A 17,621-nucleotide genomic window follows, 5' to 3' on the forward strand; every position below is an offset into this window, starting at 1 on the left:
ATAAATAAATAAAATCTTTAAAAAAAAAAAAAATGATATCGTTGGGTTTCCTGGCAGTGAGAATAGAAGCAGTAGTAACCAATTCATTCCTGCCTAGTCTGTCATTTCAAAAGTAAAGTTTCTAACAGAAGCATCTAACGGTTTGTGTTTCTAAATTTGGGGCTAGGTTAGGGACAGCAGTCCTCCTGAGCCAGGAGCCAGCTCACTTGGGTTAGTTTTTGCATCCCACATCTCCATGTTACTCATGCCTTGACTTCCTGAAGGAAGAAAATCAAATGCACAGAGAACAACATCCACCCTCCAGGAAATAAGAGCACATGCAGCTCTGGCTGTCCCTTCCAGACCTTCTCCTGGTAGTCTCTGGAGTCAGGTACTCCTGGTACACACACTTTCTAGAATCTGCCCTAGTGGAGTATGGTGGCAGCAGAAGGGAGGGGGTGTTTTGCTAGAGTCACTCTCCTCCCGGCACCCAACCCTCTCCAGGGCCAGAGCTCTGCTCCCCCAGGGCACGTGTCCCAGCCACACACCTGTCTGTTGTCCAGGGGACTAGAAGGGCAGGAGGACATTAGGGTACACAGGGGAGCAGTTTCCTGCCTGAGAGGGGGACAGGTATCACTCCGAGTCTTGAAGAAGATTGCGTTCAGGAGTAGAACTCCACCCTGTTTCCGCTCTGACAGCTGGTTTGAGAATCACTGCTTGGAGTGAGACGGCCCCATCCATGTCTGGGTGTCCCCATATATTTTTTTAAATAGTATTACAGCACTGGTTAGAGTCCTCAGGATACTTGATTCTTTTGTTCGGTTTTTAATCACCATTCCAATAAAAACTATGAGTGGGAAAGTTTGAAAGAGCATCCAGTCCTGCTGTCAAGTTTCTTTGAGAAAGACCTTCATTAGTGAAACAATAGCAACAGAGAGGCCAGTGAGTACCTGGCCTGTATTTCTGCTAGGACCTGGAATGGTGTGTGCAGTTGACCAGGGGAAGAGCTAATAGTTCTTGTCTCTGAGGGCAGGTGTGGCCCTGATGCGGAAAAGAAAACAGAACCCTGTTATTGCGCAGAGGGAGTCTGATTCTCTCTCCTGAAGTCGTTGTCATTCCTGTCTCATCACTGTTCCACAGAATTCGCTTGGAAATAACTTCTAGTTCTGCACGAGGTTTAGCTACCTCCTTTCTCTGTTAGTAATTGTAACTAGACAGTCCCTTAAGTTTTAAGTCCGTGTGGGAAGTAACTCTGACGGGGAGATGGTAATGAGTCACTAAAAATGGAACACACGGGTGTCACTGGCTTTTCAGCTGCCACCATCAGTTTTGATCTTCTCCTGAGAAAGGTCAGTTCTCATGATGTGGAAAGGTGCACACTTGTCAGGTCACGTCCCCCGGTTGTGGTGACTGAGGTGAGTTGTGGTGTTCTCAGCCATGGCACCTGACAGAGTCGACTTTGCATTCTTGTGGGCCTTCAGCCACTGCGTTCGCCTCCAGGAGTTTCCCACACTGGACTGCCTGATGAGCCATCATTATGTTTGAACTCCTTTCTGACCACAGTGCGGTCCCTCCCTCCACATTTACCCCCATGTTTAATTTTACAAGTCACAGTCATTCTGAAGGCTGGCAGAAAGCAGGCCCAGAGCCTCAGAAGGGTTTCTTTCTTCCGCTAGATTTGAATATTATACCTAGCGCTAACTTTAAAGGAACAGTGACAAACTTTCTCTTCCGTGAGCTAAGTTTTAGTTTAATCCAGAATTATGAATGGGAGAAAAGTTTCTTCATGTTTTAAGAGCAAAACAAGGCTTGGATGCTAGACGTCTCAAGGTGGATGTTCTTTCCCACAGTGGAGAGATTTGGGAGTAAGGGTTCAGGAAGGAGGAGCCAGTGCTTAAAGCTCACTGCCCCATTCAGGGGCCACCCCTGGAGCTCGTACCTTTGACCTGCCCGCGTCTGTTTCTTGGGCACCGACCCGAGCCTAGTGGGCTCCTCCTGTTGCTTCATCTGCTTGGTGGCCCTGAGGTATCTAGTAGGGGCAGGAGTTTTTCTCTAGAAGCCGCTGAGAGGGAGGGGTGGAGGACACAGGTATCTCTAGGATAGGGAAGGGCTCTTAGAAAAAGAATTAGGAACCTTGCGTTGACTTGCACTTCCGTTCCTGCCCAGTCTGTTTGAAGGGATAGAGATCTGGCCTTTTTTGGGGGAAAACTTGAGTAAAAGAGCAAACTTTACAAATAGGAACTTTCTTTTCCATTTTAGAAAACATAAGTTCTGTGAAGGCGGTATTTATGGAAACTCATGGAGAGTTTTACTCTTAGATAAGGTTTTCACTTGTGCCACACCGAAGTCTGACGGGCCCTGGCGCAGCCGGTCCCTCAGAGCAAATGCCGGTCTCCTGCGGCCTTGCTGGGATCGTGTGACGCGGGTTCGTACTGATGTGTATCGGTCCCGTGGTGTTCGCTCCAGGAGCAAGCGGCTTAACCCCCGAGCCTCCGCTTCTCCACGTGCGTCAGTGTCAGTCCCCTCCCCGGTGGGTTGGGGTTCGGTGGGTTAGCCTGGGGACTAGCAGATGCAGTCCCTGAGTATTTCCTGTCACCCAAGCACATATCAGGGTCTGGGGTAGGAAAAGTCAGCCAGCAGAAGGATCGTACGACCTTCTGTGGAACTTCAACAGAGGAGCCCTAGGGCCAGCGTCTCCAGTTGGAACTAGACAAACACGGATGTCCATGCTATATATAGATGTTAATTTGCCATTAGCTCGGCTTCCGGACGTGACATGTAGGGAACATACAAAAGAACCAGAAAAATAGCTTTGTGGGAATGTGACTAGTACAGTTCCCAAGAATCTTTCTCACATGTGACTCAGCTAGCCCAAAGAGGAATTTCACATCTGGCTGGGCTGGTGACTAATGAGCCCGCACAGCTGTAAAACACAGGCGACTGAGAATGAGATAAGTGCCACAGAAGTCAAGGGAAGTATAATTTGAAGTTGAAAGAGCAGAGAAGGCTAATCGAAGAAGGTAGAGCCCATACAGCCCCTGGGGACCCATGAGCAAGCCAGGGCACGCTCACCAGTCCTGTTGCCCAAACCTCGCGGAGCTGCCAGCAGGCCGTGGATTGTCGCTTCTTAGACACTGAGTTTGGAGGAGCCAGCCTAGCTCATTTAGGGATTGAGCTGGCCCCTGAGCAGGTGCTTGGTAACTGGTTTGCAAAACAGATAACTTTTTAGCTTAGGTGTTGCATAGTTAGTATTGATAATCTTTCAGAATCCTTCTTGGCACGAGGGAATTTGCCCATGGCTTCTCTGGTTGGACAGCAACCGTTCCTGGAAGGGACTGGAGCTTCGGCAAGCACAGTGACTTACTGGGTCTCCCACAGTGCATGAGGAGAGCTCCCTGAGGATGCGGCCGCCCTTTCTCCCAGGTGCCACGCTGCCTTGGATTGCAGAGCATCGGGCCAGCGAGAAAGCTGGGAAGGCCGGTTTGCATTCCGCCAGCCATCTCCAGGGCCCGACCGAAATGAAGGTGCCGCTTGCCAGACCCATGTGCTCTCTCAGTCGTTCTTGGGGAACGCCCTCGTGGAGATGGGAGAGTGGGGTGCCAGGGTCGTTTGGCACTCGGTCCGTCACAAATCATCCTCCACACGAGTGTCTTAAGCCGAATCAGTGACCTGGCAGAGCACGCCATGTTTCGCCACATGACAGACCTTTGCTGCCACGTGCAGGGGTGGTGTCAGAGAGCCAGGGACCAGCTTCCTCCACTCCAGCTCCGGTTGGAGGGAAGTAGGCCAGGAGGGATATAAGAACTCCGAGACGTTCAGGTACCAAAGGCAGACAGCTAAGTTCAGAGGAGCCCTCTCTTTTAGGGACCTCAGCCCCAGACATCCGGACCCCGGGAGCAGATTCTCTCCCTGCTTTGTATCATTTGTCACACGTATGCAGGATGGCGTATTATGTGTTTGGGTGGCAGACTTTGTGGGCAGCTTCTGGCTGTTCCAGAATTATAAATACCTATCTTGGTCCATGGCCCCTAATTTATCAACTCATGTTTTTCGTGCTGCTTGGATGCCAGCTGGAAGATGACCGCCTTGGGCCTTGGCTAGGTGGATGGGCTGAGTACTCCATGCCTTGGTTCACGCGTAAATACTGTAGGCAGCCTGTTCTACAGTCACCCCCTGGCTTCTTTCCTCTCCCTTCGCTGGGCCAGTCTCAACATTCTGGTCTGATCAAAGCGCCGGACATCAGGTGATCCTCCATATTGGGAGGGATATATAGGAACATTCTGTTGGTTTGTTTTAAATCCGAGGACCTGCCGATCGTCCTTGACGATTCAGGGAGCTAAGCCTCTCCCACTAGTAGAAAAAGCTAGTGTGCCAAAGGGTAAAATGCATGCAGTGTTTATTTAGTAACATGAAACACAAACTGTCCCACCCCCTTTTCTTACCTTTGAAAGTTCCTCTCTGCCAGAATGCTCAAAATGAGAGAGCCGTCACTGAGGGGAGAGTGAAGTTTGGCACAAGGAACCTTGGAATCCACCCAGATGTGGAGCGTCCCCACCTCCTTGCTAGGAACCCCTTCTTATATATGGTTATGCTGCACACATACACGCTCTTTTATTTCTCAAGCCAACATTTATCTTTGATGTTGCCTAGGGTCGGCCAGTGCTGGAATAGCTTCTAAATATAGACGTTCTAGCAGACTAAATCTTTGAGGCTGGCAGTAGTTCAGTTGGCGAGTGCAACTTTATTTTTTATTTGATCTATCGTTGCCATTTTTGACAGGTTACACTCTGCTGTCCCAGAGAGTGCCCCGGCCCAGAGTCACTCAGCCCCTGTCTGGAGCCAGCAGCCCCTGGGCCACGAGCACATGACAGCTGATAACCGAATGCATGTAGCTTAGTTAGCAGGTGGTTATCAAACGTGGTAAGAGCAGCCCCAGAAGGCAGGCCAGGCATGACTGTGAAGGATCCTGAAAGAGAAGGAGGTCAATGGAAAGAGGCCATAGATCAAGGAACAGCAGAAAGAGCGCTCATGACCAGAGGGAGGTGGTTCACTGCAGATTCTTACACCCTTGTGGTGGCCATTCTGATTTCCTTGTGCCAGGATTGAAGCCGTCATAAAGAGGAACAGGAAGGATCATTTCCAATTTACTAATTAGAAGGCAGTTGAAAATATCAGCCAACTTCATCTCTTAGTGCCAGCACTGGGAATACCAGCTTCCAGGGTGGTTAGTGCCAGGCTAATTGGAAATGTTAGCCAAAGCAACCACATTCCCCACGGGCTACAGAATTACTCTTGGCGGAAAAATACTGTAGCCTGAATTAATTGAATTATGTGTGAGTTATATGTACAGAATCAGCCATGGGTGTGTGAAGTGCCTCAGTCGGAAAGCAACCCATTGAGAGGATTCATCTTCTCAAGTACCGAGGACAGACTGATGAGGACACATAAGTTAATGAAGAGAGAAAACGGACTTGAAAAAGAAGTTCTGTTTTCAGCGTTTTAGTTATGTAGTTTTACAAATGAACACAGTTACTTTTAAACATGTTTTTAACTTAGGGCACCTGGGTGGCTCAGTCAGTTAAGCGTCTGCCTTCGGCTCAGGTCATGATTCCAGGGTCCTGGAATGGAGCCCCACGTCGGGCTCCCTGCTCAGCGGGGAGCCTGCTTCTCCCTCTTTCCCCTCCTTATGCTCCCTCTTCCCCTCTCTCTTTCTCTCAGATAAATAAAATCTTAAAAAAAAAAAAAACACGTTTCTGACTAGTTACATTTTATTAAATGGATCAGATGTTTTTTATATATTTGGGTAGCAGTTTCTAAATAAGCAGACCCACCTGTAAATTGATTTCTCCACTGGAACGTTATTCCTTTATGTGTTCGTAAACAGATACCACAGAGAGGCAGAAACCCGGGTACGTGTGGAGGGTCCTTTGCAAGGTTATTTAATTTGCTCACTCCGGTGGCCTTAGGTTATGTCATACCTGAACCATCCCCAGAAGACTGTTGCGTGTCTGTGTTTAAAAATCTTCCCGCAGTTCTCCACAGCCTTTGGGGTAGTATTATTAAAAATCTTACTTCAGTCTGAAATGTAACTCCATAAGATGAAGTAACTGCATTGTCCCTGCCTAACAGTTTTAGTTGATTTTATCATCTAGGAATCTGGTTACATTTTTAGCTGCTACAAAAATTTTTTAAATCTCTTCAGAGGCCTTACTTTGTTTGTTGGCTTTGAGGAAAAAAGGCATGTACCAAGCGCACGTAGAAAAGAGAACCCTTTATTCAGTCAGACGTTAAACATTTGGGTTCTAGCATGCTCACTTCCACTCCCTTACCTCCTAGCTATTTATAGCATGAGAGGAATTTATAAAAGTTTACTGAAAAACATCATACTATTAAACATAATATGGACATCAAAATAGATGAGTGTAATATTGTATAAGAGATTACTTCAAAGCTTAATGGCTTAAAACAGTCACTTTCTTATGCTCGTGGATTCTCCGTTGGGAATTTGGACCAGGGTACTGGGACAGTGGCTTGTATGTGTTCCACAATTTCTGGAGCTTCAGGTGGGCAGGAAGGCTCATTGGCTGGCCGCTGGAATCTTCTGGCAGAGTCTTCACTCACAAGTCTAGCGGTCACTGCTGGCTTGGATGGAACCTCGTCTGGGGCTCCCTCACAACATGGCAGCCCCAGGAGAGTCAGAATTGGGAAAGTGGGTGTTCTGGGGAGAAGGCAGAAGCTTCATCCCCTCTTTATACCTAGCCTTGCAAGTCACCCAGCTTCATTTCCACTCCACTCTGTCCATTACAAGCACATCACAAGCCCACTCAAATTCAAGGGAAAGGACACATACAGTGTTTTGGGTACTATGCCCTAAGATTGTTAGATACAAAGTCATGGACTTTGAAAGGCAATATAACTCTTGTTCATACTCCTGCTTCTCTTCCAAGTGTTTTGGGAAGAGGGAGAAGGAAGACAAATGTTCACCCAGAGATGCAGTGGTAGGTAGGGTGGGACTTATCCTTGCACCCAGCACAGTTCCGCTAGCCAGCAGGGTGTGGCTTGGGGGTGCTCAAACACGGCTCTTCTCAGTTAGCATATGGAAGAGATCACTGCCTGTTCCCTTAGCGATAAGGAGAGGGAACCCGGGAGATGACCGTATTTCTGCCACAGGTGTCATACCTGCAAAGCAGGATTATGTGTCCTGTATTCCCTTGGGTAACTCCCAGGCGGTCAACAAAATGTTTAATCACGGGGTGGGGAGAAGTTAATGAGGGAAAATGTTATAATTTGATTTAATAGCTATAAAATTCGGAAGTTTTTTAAACTATAGATTAGAAAGAAATGGAAAAATATTTAAGTACATAGTAAAAGGGCAGAAGATAAAATAGGAAAATAGAGATTATGTTCCTTAAAATATTTAAAGCCTTTTACATTTATAATTTATCTCCAAATTTTATTTTTAAGAATGAAATGTTTGATAAGACATTTCCTTTCCCCCAGGCCTCCCAGTGGTTGTGGGAGGACGTCTTTGTCCCTGATGTTATTAACACATCTTGAGAAACCCTTTCCAAGGGTGAGTCAGTCTTGGCACACGGGAGGCCACGTTTTACCTGCTCCCCTGTGTTTCTTTCTCTTGTCCCTGCCCTTCCACGGGCTGGCAGAACAGTGGAGGTTATTGAGTTCTGACATTCTTCAAAAGTTAGCAGGAACCTGGTAGGACCTAGAAGAACATCTGGACTCTGATTGCTGTCAGTACTTGTAACCAAATGTGTGACCTTTCTAAAAAGTGAGTGTTGGAAGGATTGTAAGTGTTGTGAGGCGGGCACTTCCCCCAGAGATGGTGCCTCTCTTTGGTATGTGAGTCTAAACTGAAAAGAGGCGCTTGCTCACCTGCAGGGAGGCAAAGGGGATGGCCCGTGGACATCAGCCACGGGAACTCCGGGTGATTAGAGTTGCAGTGGCACAGGGGAGTGGGCTGCCTGAGACCTGCTCGGCTCGAGGGAATGGAGAGAAAGGGCCAATCCACTGGGGTCTAGAATATAGATAATATGCAATGCGCTTTCTTTTTCATGGTACTAAAGAGGAGGTAGAGGCAAAACTGAGTAGCGGGGGCCTAGGGAAGGGCCGATGTGCGATAGGCCATGTATATGCACCAGCTCGCTGGCTCCCCTGGAGAGCAGTGGTGACCAGGAGTGGGGGACAAGCACCCCGGCCCCGGCTGGAAAACAGCTCTGTTTGTCTGAAGGCCACGGGTGCTGAATTGGTGCTCTCGGGCTGGGATGATGATAGATTACGAAGATCTGTGGATCGAGTCAAGTGGGAAGAGGAGCACTCAGCTGAAGAGGGAGGGAACCCAGGTTTGTAGTGCCGCGCCATGCGCGGAATTGAGTGCCTTGACGTTAATCAGCACGCAGTGAGTTCGTACTCCCAAGATTCCTTCACGTTCAGTAAAGATTAGACTTGTCCTTGAACTCAGTTGTGCTGTAGAAACAACCATTTGGGCATACCCAGGATTCTGAAATGGAAACAAGCCAGGGAGCCCTGAAAATGTGGACACTGGCGGTAGAAGGTTCGGTCAGAACACGGCTGGGGATTGTATCGCTTCCTGTCAAAGGCAGCCCAGCAGCTAGATCTGTTCCAGAATGATGAAGGGTGTGGACCTGAAGCCTCCTTTCTGCTCTTTGTCTAACTGGGGTGAAGTTTTCTTTCCTTCCTCAGGGGAATAGGAGCTTCGTTGCTCCTCGTAGGGAGGTTCTGATCCTGATTGCTCGCACGCTGTGCACCTGACCTCCGCACGCACGGAGAATCGGGTGCTTGTAAGGTATCCGCACTCCAGCTCTTCCCCTTACAGACCAGCCAACAGCTCGGCCTTTTGAGCCCTGCTCTTACATTCCTCTGTGTGACACAACACACGTGGCCTCATAGTAGTCACCAGCCAGGACAAGGCCAGGGCCACTGGTGTCCCTGCCGCCTGTGTTTGACCAGATTATTGGCAGCAGACCTAAAAAGCATCAAGAGCTACTCCTTTCTATTAGGACCACGTTTTAGTAGGAAACTTTGCACAAGGCTCACCTTAAATGATTAAAAAGTAAGTTTCTAAGTAAAGCTACTATATTCCAGTAATCCTGTGCAGTTTAGATTAGGTTTTATTAGAAGGGGGTACCTGTCAGAGATCATAATCTCTCAAAGTCATTTGGAACCACACTACCTGTAACATATGGAAGTTACAATTTGCCATCTGTAAAACGTCACCGACAGTAATGCTTAGACATATTTAATTTCTGATAAACAATGATAAGCACTCACATTCCCACCCCCATTGGTTCAGCTGAATCCTTCAGTCTTCTAAAGCATTATCTTTTTTTTTTTAATCCTACTCATTGCTATCAACAAGAACCGGCTAATATCTTATTTACAAATGCTGTTTGCGGCCTGGCCTCCTTGGTGTACAGACCAATTCTCCACATCAGCTGTACCTTTGAACGTGTTCTTGCCCCAGAGCCTAAGCCCAGAGCTCTCTGAGGACCTGGCACAGTCTGTCCCGGAAGACCAGGGTGACTCCGGCCCCCGTGCTGTTCCCTGTCTTCATTGCTAACCTCTCAGCTGTAGTTCACTGTTGCACTACAAGGACTTTCGTGAATATCCTTTTTTTTTCCTTCCCAGATACCCCTTTTATATTAAACTCCGTGTCATCCGTGAGTATTCCCTTACTTCCTTCCCTTTGAACTAGGTGTACTCTTACCCCTTCCGACTCCACAGATACAGTTTCTAAAACTCCTAAGGTTCCAGCAACTCTGGGTCTTTTCTGCATATTGTTAAGGACCATGCACGGAGTAGTACATCTTGGAAGGTACAAATTTTCTGGCTTTATATAAACAAGTGGGAGTTTATTTAGTAATTGTTCCTGATACCGAAGTGGGGGGGGGGGAATGTTAGCAACATAAGAAAAATGTCGTAAAGGTCACAGAATGCCTCTTCCCCCAATTCTTCAGCAAGTCCCAGTGCTATGGCCCTTCAAAAGAAAAGTCTAGTCCCCATCATCGATCTTCTCCATTCTTTTTTCTCATTTCAGCCACAGACAGTCCGGTTTTTACCATATTAAAGCAAATCAATCTAGTAAGGAACAGACTGACTTTTATTTACTGGCTATAGTTCTAAGCACCAGAAATGGGCAAAGGAGACCAAACAAAGAAATAGGAAAAATGAGGCATTGAAGGGGAGCCAGCGTCGGGTTTGGAAGGGACGAGGCTTCCGTGGCGGCAGGATGTGCCTTTCTTGTACTGTTTACTCTGAGCTCAGAAATAGAAGAGGAAAGAAGGTAGATCACGCTACAGCTTGAAATGGATACAAAACATACCAGGGCGTGCATAGAGTGTAATCAGACACTGGATGTAATTATGCAAATGTATGTATAAATGGTTTTTCTATGAATAAATCGTCTGCAGCAAGCTGAACACTCAAGGTTAAAGTAAGCATAAGGGCATGGTATGCCAGCCACTAAGTGACTTTGCCCCGGTAACAGCTGAAGAATGTTATGCTTTGCTGTTTGCATCTGAGTGTACTTTGAAACCTTGATAATATGAACTTTGAATCTTAAAGATTAATAGGACTTCCACTCCCTTCCTGGAAAGGGCACCACCTTGCTTGGGGAGGGAAGGGGAGGGCGGGGAATTAGTCTGAGGATAAATGTGCCAGGGTTGTTTTTAATCTGTTCACCCTAGTGGCACTTGAAGCTAGTTGTATGTTTATTTTATTTTTAATTAAACTTCACCTGGAATGTGTTTCAGTGGTAAGCATTTTGGAGGCCTGCTTAAAGGAAGGAAATGCTTAAATTTGCTTAGGAGAAAAATGTACTTTCATCTTTCTTTATAAAATAAGTTGAGAACTTCAAACATTATTTCTGAAGGCCCTGGGCCCAACCTGTCTGATTAGAATGCTAAGACTCATTCAGTGTTAGCATGTGGTTTTCTTTGCGTGAACACCGTGGATTATGGGTGTGAAACATTTGTTCTGCCATACTCCTGATGTGAGGATTTCGTGCCTGAATGCGGCACAGGGCAGGAGAGTTTGCTTCTTACTCGTAAGTCTATTAAGACAAACTACCAGAGTGTTTTTTTTATTTCAAAGAATTTGAAGTATCATGTAAAGCTAGAAACACATTAAAAAATGTATTTCCAGCCTGATAAGAAACATAAAGAGTGGCGACCGTACATATAGGTGAATTCAGCCAATTTTGTTCCTCATTCTTATCGGACCTTCAACTCTGTAAGCAGTGATTGAGCTCCCTGACCGTCCAAGGCACTGTTATGAGGGAAGCAGATATGGGCAAGATGGGCAAAGGCATGTGACCCGTATTTAGGGATCCGTGAACAAGCAGCTCACCACTGCAGGAATGCACGTGTTCAGGGACTGGGGGGCCAAGTGGGAAAGGAGAGAGAGGACTGGGGAGAGCTTGCTTTCTCTGGCACACTAAGCTCGTTAGACTGATCCTCAGGTGTTTGGCCATTACTGTGCATTTCCAGAACTAGCAGTCCCTGAAATAAGGCTGCACACTTACTCTTGGTTGGTCAGACTGGGCAGTTTGACCAGTCCAGGTGAGGAAGATCTTAGAAATTGTGCATTGCCTTATATCTGAAAGGACTTAAGCCACTTTAGAAATACCACAGGCACGATGTATGACTTGTCTCAGTTACAGATTTCCTTTTTTTTTTTTTTTTTTTTAGATTTTATTTATTTAAGAGCAATTGAGAGAATGAGTAGGAGGAGGGGCAGAGGGAAAAGCAGACTCCCCATTGTTGAGCAGGGAGCCCGACGCGGGGCTCCATCCCAGGACCCTGGGATCATGACCTGAGCCGAAGGCAGACACTTAACCAACTGAACCACCCAGGCGCCCACAGATTTTTCTGTAGTGCCTTCGTGTTACGGATGACCTTGCACTGTCGAGTGCTTCATGTGTGCACACCCCTAGAAGCTTTCCTTCTCTTGGTTTTGTCCATCCAAACCCAGGAAGCGAAACAGTTATTCAAAATGCCTTCCTCAGTTTCTTCTTATTTATTTTTTAAAAATTGCGGGCGTTGTTTGACTGTTGTCTTTCAGGGAAAGAGAAACAGTGGTTTCCGGCAGTGCTTCTTCGGGAGTCAGAAGCACTGCAAGTTGACAAAGCTGTGTCCGGCGATGGGGTACACGTTCAGGCTGGCTGCTCGGAACGACATCGGCACCAGGTATGGCGCCCCCTCGCCCTCCTGCCGCTAAGCACGTGGTGAGTCTGTGTCTCCGTCTCGCGTGGCTGGAAGGCGTGAAGACCTCCATGCCTCCGCACTGAACCCACGAGATTTTCCAAGAGGAATCCTAATCAGAGGGTAGAAGGTGCCTCCGGAGGCCATGAATGCTGCCGGCCGGCCTCGGTACGGTCTCACAGGCTGGGGGGCGAAGGCCCCCGAGGGGTCTCTGGGAGCCCAGACGAAGGTAGCAGTTCAGATTTTGAAAGCAGTCTCTCTTGAGGCTTTATTTTTTTTCAGAGCACATGCCTTTTCCTTTGATCGGTACTCATGCAGTTGCGTTTTTCAGTTATATTTGAGGTTGCCTGATAGAGAGGAAGGGGTGCTGGGCCGGCCATTGTTGTCAGGCCCTGGGCAGACCCTCACAGGATGTCAGAAAGCCCACCCTGGCCAGGGCACCGCAGCTTGCCTCCGAGCTGCGGAAGAAAGGCCAGAGCAGGTGTCCGGGAGAGCGTCCGGGGATTAAAGATGCTTTGAAAAGACCATATTTCAATTGTACTTCCTGGGTAACTCTTGATTAAGGGAAAAATCCTTTTTCTTTCATCACTGCTTATTGAAAATCTTAAAGGTTCAGCACGTTATTGGTCCTCAAGCTTTTTTCCAGCCTCGAGAACATCACAAGGTTTCCCAGCCCCCTCTCCCCACCCATGATAGCCAGTACGCGTTACAGGTCTGCCGGTTGAAAAAGTCGTAATGTTAAAGGCTTTAAGAGTTAGTCAGTGAATTGGAAGCACCCACAAACTTCTGAAAAATAGCACCGTATATATTTGTAAAACAGTGTATTTCATCAGCAGACAATTATTTATGCTCACATTGATTTGGACGTTCCTTGGTAGCCGTGGGTCATAGCTTAGTGACATTGCATGGTGCTGTGCTTTCTGCTGGGTGCTTTCAGGGGGAAATAAATCCATAAGTATGTTGTCCTGCAATGTGCTGTGCTTTCTTAGTAGCAGACTGAAGCAGGCAGTCAGGCAAATGGAAAGTTGGGGTGGGGAATATCACGTAAAGGATGCTCGTGTTCCTTTGTTTGTCGAAACTGTCACACCCCAGACTTTCCAACCCGAGCAAGTCGGGCAGTAGGTAGGCTTATCCTTCCTCTTTTACAATGCCAAGACTCCTCCCATGTTCCTAAATGTGTGTCTTACTGGGTTTATCTCTCTGTAGTGGTTATAGCCAAGAGGTGGTATGTTACACATTAGGAAACATTCCTCAGATGCCCTCTGCGCCAAGACTTGTTCGAGCTGGGGTCACATGGGTCACGTTGCAGTGGAATAAACCAGAAGGCTGTTCACCTGAGGAAGTGGTCACCTACACCTTGGAGATCCAGGAGGATGAAAATGTAAGCTCTGCAGATTTTCTACCCTTGCATGTGTTCTGTATATGTCAGTATTGTCGTAATGGACAGAACAACCATAAAATTACATTAGCTACGTAAGTTCAAAACCAAGCTCTTAATTTTTACCGCTACCACCACCGGCAGCAACCTGTCTTTCCCACAGTCCTCCCATCTCAGGAAGTGGCATTCCTGTCCTTCTGCTTGGGGAAGCCAGAAAATCTGGAGTTGTCCTCGACCCCATCTATATAATCAGTCAGCAAATTCTTCTAAATCTCTCTTCAAAAACTAACGAGAAATCTGGCCATTTCTCAATATCCAAGGCTACTACGCTTTCCCAAGCCACCATGATCCCATCCCTGGAATTTTGCCGTGGTCTCTTCCAGTATTTTCCCTCCCCTCGCTCTTTTTTTTTTTTTTTTTTAAAGATTTTATTTATTTATTTGACAGAGATAGAGACCACCAGCGAGAGAGGGAACACAAGTAGGGGGAGTGGGAGAGGAAGAAGCAGGCTCATAGCAGAGGAGCCTGATGTGGGGCTCGATCCCATAACGCCAAGATCACACCCTGAGCCGAAGGCAGACGCTTAACCGCTGTGCCACCCAGGCGCCCCCCTCCCCTCGCTCTTATTATACTACAGGCTGTTCTCCGCAGGAAGCCAAGGTGATCTGTTAAGTAAAATAGATCCTGTCAGTGCTCTGCTCAGAAGCCCTCCTACCCCTGGGCCTTCCCCTCCCTTCTAGAATAGAAGCCAGAGCCCTTACAAAGCCTACAAGGTCCCATGCTATTGGATTTTTCTTCCATGGCCTTGTTTCTGCCTCAGTAGTCTCATAGAACACAGGCATGCCCTGGCCTCAGGGCCTTTGCAGTTTCTGTGCCCAGGAGCCCTTCCACTTATCTTTGACTCATTCCCCTCCTCACCCTCAGGTCTCTTCTCACACTTGACTTGTGGAGAGCCCTTTCGTGACCGCCCTGTAAAACAGCACTATCCAGTAGAACTTCCCACGATGATGGAAATGTTCTTTGGTTGTGCTGTCCAGTGAAGGTAGCGCCTAGTCACACATGACGATTGAGCGCCTGAGATGTGGCTGTGGGCCCAAGGAACTGAAGTTTTCATTGTATTTAGTTTCAGTTTAAGCGGCCTTATTACCCGGCACAGCCCCAGAGGAGCATCTCACTAGATCCGCCGCCCTGTCCTTTCACCCAGCTTGATTTCCTTCGTCATCGCACTTAACGCCACGCGACGTGCTTCCTATTTACATATAGGTTTTCTTTGTTTTAATCCCTGTCTCCACCTGCCGTGTAAGTTTCTGGTGGGCAGGGCTTTGTCTGTTCTTGGGCAGTGCCGAGCGCCTAGAAGCTGCTCAGTAATCATTGATGGATGGGTGGAGTGATGCCTGATCGAGAAGACTATGGAATGAATTCTGTACCTTCAGCTTTTAGTGGGATACTTCTCTTCTTAAAGGATCGTGCCTTTCCCATCCAGACTGCCCTTTCTTCCTTGGCCAGAAGAGGACACTGTGTGGTCACAAACCTCAGCCAGAGTTCATTACATAGCACATTGCGGCTTCACGGGGAAGACCTCAAAAGAAGAGGCTTTTCTCAGAGTAACGTTAAATAATACATTTTTTTTTTACAGTACATACTGCGTTGTCACATAGCACTGCTTGGTGGTGTAATGCTTTGTTTAAAGTGCTTACTGAGCAACCAGAAGTTTGCTCTGTGAGGGAAGCATATGGTGGCATCCAGTCCAGAGCCGATTTACATTCTCTCAAGGGGAGAGCGTTGTTCTCCTTCGCATTAGTATTAGCCTCACAATGAGGTTCCACAGACCCAGGAGAAACTACAAGGAGATAAAGTTAAATTTTTACTCAGAGCCCGAGCGGAACCCGCAGCACCGTGGACTCTGATACTCTTTTTTGCAGTCACTGCCAGACCTCTGGCCACTGGTGGTGATGGAAAGAGGCAATAGAAAAATCCTAGACATAGAGGTATTTAATAACGCCCAGATTGTATGTTACTAATGTTTCTTTCTGGCTTTGTCTTTGCAGGATAACCTTTTCCACCCAAAATACACTGGAGAGGACTTAACCTGTACTGTGAAAAATCTTAAAAGAAGCACACAGTATAAATTCAGGGTGAGTCCGTCATTTTGGTACCTGAACTGCTTTAAAAAAGCTGCTGTTTCATGTTTTACCCGTTTACCATTTCAAATGGACTCCATAGGTTAAAAGAGTTTTAAGATTCACTGCATTTCACATTTTTAAAGTAACACTTATAAAAGGCACACCATAGTTTAACTTTAAAACCCCGTTTTGAGGGAGGAAACTGTTGTCGTGTGCTGGAATAAATCGCATTATGGCGTGGCCCAGCGCCCTCAGCCGGGAGCCCCCACCCTGAATGCGCGGTGCACCTGTCTCTCACCTGCACTTCACACCTTGCCCTTCCACGTTTCTCCTTCTAATTCGATCGCCCTTCCACTCTCCCTCTGCCTTTGCTCTTCGGCCCATTTTTTTCCTCCGCTATTTGTATTTTTCTCTTCCATTACCCACTCCGTCCCTACTTAGGCATTAGCCCCCGCCCTAATCTCACCGTAGGACTCTGCCTTGGAAGGGAAGACGGAGCTCCGCAGCAGCTGTCCAAGTGGCAGGGCGGTGGGCGGCATGCTGTGCCACAGCGCTGCTGGTCAGCGCTCAGCGCCGTGTGTGCTGGTGTAACTGTCCCTTCTGGAGAGAGGAGTTCTTCTTCTGAGTCTTCCCTTCCTTCTCTAATCCGGGGGCCAAATGGCATTTGACACTTACTAGTCCTTCAGTAAACAGCTGTCAGATGATCATGTGAAGCGTGCGACTGTTGGAGGAAGGTGATCCGTTGAGGATTTTTAACAAAGGCTTGTCATTTGCAGCGGGCTCTGAGAACATAGGGACACTGCTAGCGTTTCTCCACAAGGTGGCGTTGCCCTCCTCTTAAATAAGTAAGGGTATTTTTACCTGTTTTCCCCTCCCCTATTTTCCTTCCACAAAACAGTAAGAACCAGGAGATAACATACTGGTTTTGTTCTATGTCTTCTTGAAAGGGTAAACATGTCTTTCGCTAAAATCCACCTGTATTGTTTTATTTTTCATTGTTCATAGCTAAGTCTACAGAAAATAAGTACCTCATAAAGGAAACACTTGTAAATCAATCTGTTGTTTGAGATTGAGAGAGAGGAAATGCATGTTGTGTGTCTGCGTGTGTACAGATTCCTTGATCTTGCCACGTTAAAAAGTCCCCATTTGGGGGCTCCCGGGTGGTTCATTCCGTTAAGCGTCCACCTTCAGCTCAGGTCACGATCTCGGGGTCCGGGGCTCCAGCTCCACTTTGGGCTCCCTGCTTGGCGGGAGTCGACTTGTCCCTCCCCCTCTCTCTGCACATTCTCTCTCATGTGCTCTCTCTCAAATAAATTTAAAAAATATTAAAAAAAAAAAAAGTTCCCATTTCTTTAATACCTGATATCTAAAGCATGTTAATATTTTTTTGGTTGTATTACAGCTGACTGCTTCTAATGTGGAAGGGAAGAGTTGTCCAAGTGAAGTTCTGGTGTGTACGACAAGTCCTGACCGGCCTGGGCCTCCCACAAGACCCCTCATTAAAGGACCAGTTACATCTCATGGCTTTAGTGTCAAATGGGGTATGTTTTGCTGTTGCTTATTTTTGACAGACTTTTAAAAACTGATTAACTTCAGTAGTGACAAACCAAAATAAATAAAAGGTATAATTTGTGGGAGTTTTACAGATTTGGAATATATGTATGAGAAACATCCAGAAAATTCCACCAGCTGGTAAAATGGACAATTTTAAGAGCATTTTACTTACTTTATGATTTTTCCTGTACTATTAATGTGTTACTGATTTGAATGTAGTAATCTCTGAGTATATATTCATTCTTCAATAGCTTGCCCTTACCAAATGGTAGTGATAGTTAATGTAAATAATTGATTTATAAAATTAATACTGAAAATAAATTTGAAACTTTGGGTATGTCATCATAAGTA

At 46.8% G+C, this 17,621-nt stretch overlaps 1 protein-coding gene across 3 annotated transcripts in view; it reads left to right on the plus strand.

The window, feature by feature from the left end:
- FNDC3B (fibronectin type III domain containing 3B) overlaps positions 1-17,621 on the plus strand; it is a 339,246-nt gene that overhangs the window by 265,813 nt on the left and 55,812 nt on the right. For all 3 annotated transcript variants that reach the window (XM_045788650.2, XM_045788651.2, XM_045788652.2), the window contains 4 exons: positions 12,076-12,200; positions 13,422-13,596; positions 15,642-15,728; positions 17,119-17,257. In XM_045788650.2, coding sequence (XP_045644606.2) covers positions 12,076-12,200; positions 13,422-13,596; positions 15,642-15,728; positions 17,119-17,257 — 526 coding nt within the window. The remainder of the gene's footprint in view (positions 1-12,075; positions 12,201-13,421; positions 13,597-15,641; positions 15,729-17,118; positions 17,258-17,621) is intronic.

Source organism: Ursus americanus, chromosome 4, assembly GCF_024610735.1.
Source record: "Ursus americanus isolate L20-20 chromosome 4, mUrsAme1.1.p, whole genome shotgun sequence".
Taxonomy (NCBI): Eukaryota; Metazoa; Chordata; class Mammalia; order Carnivora; family Ursidae; genus Ursus; species Ursus americanus.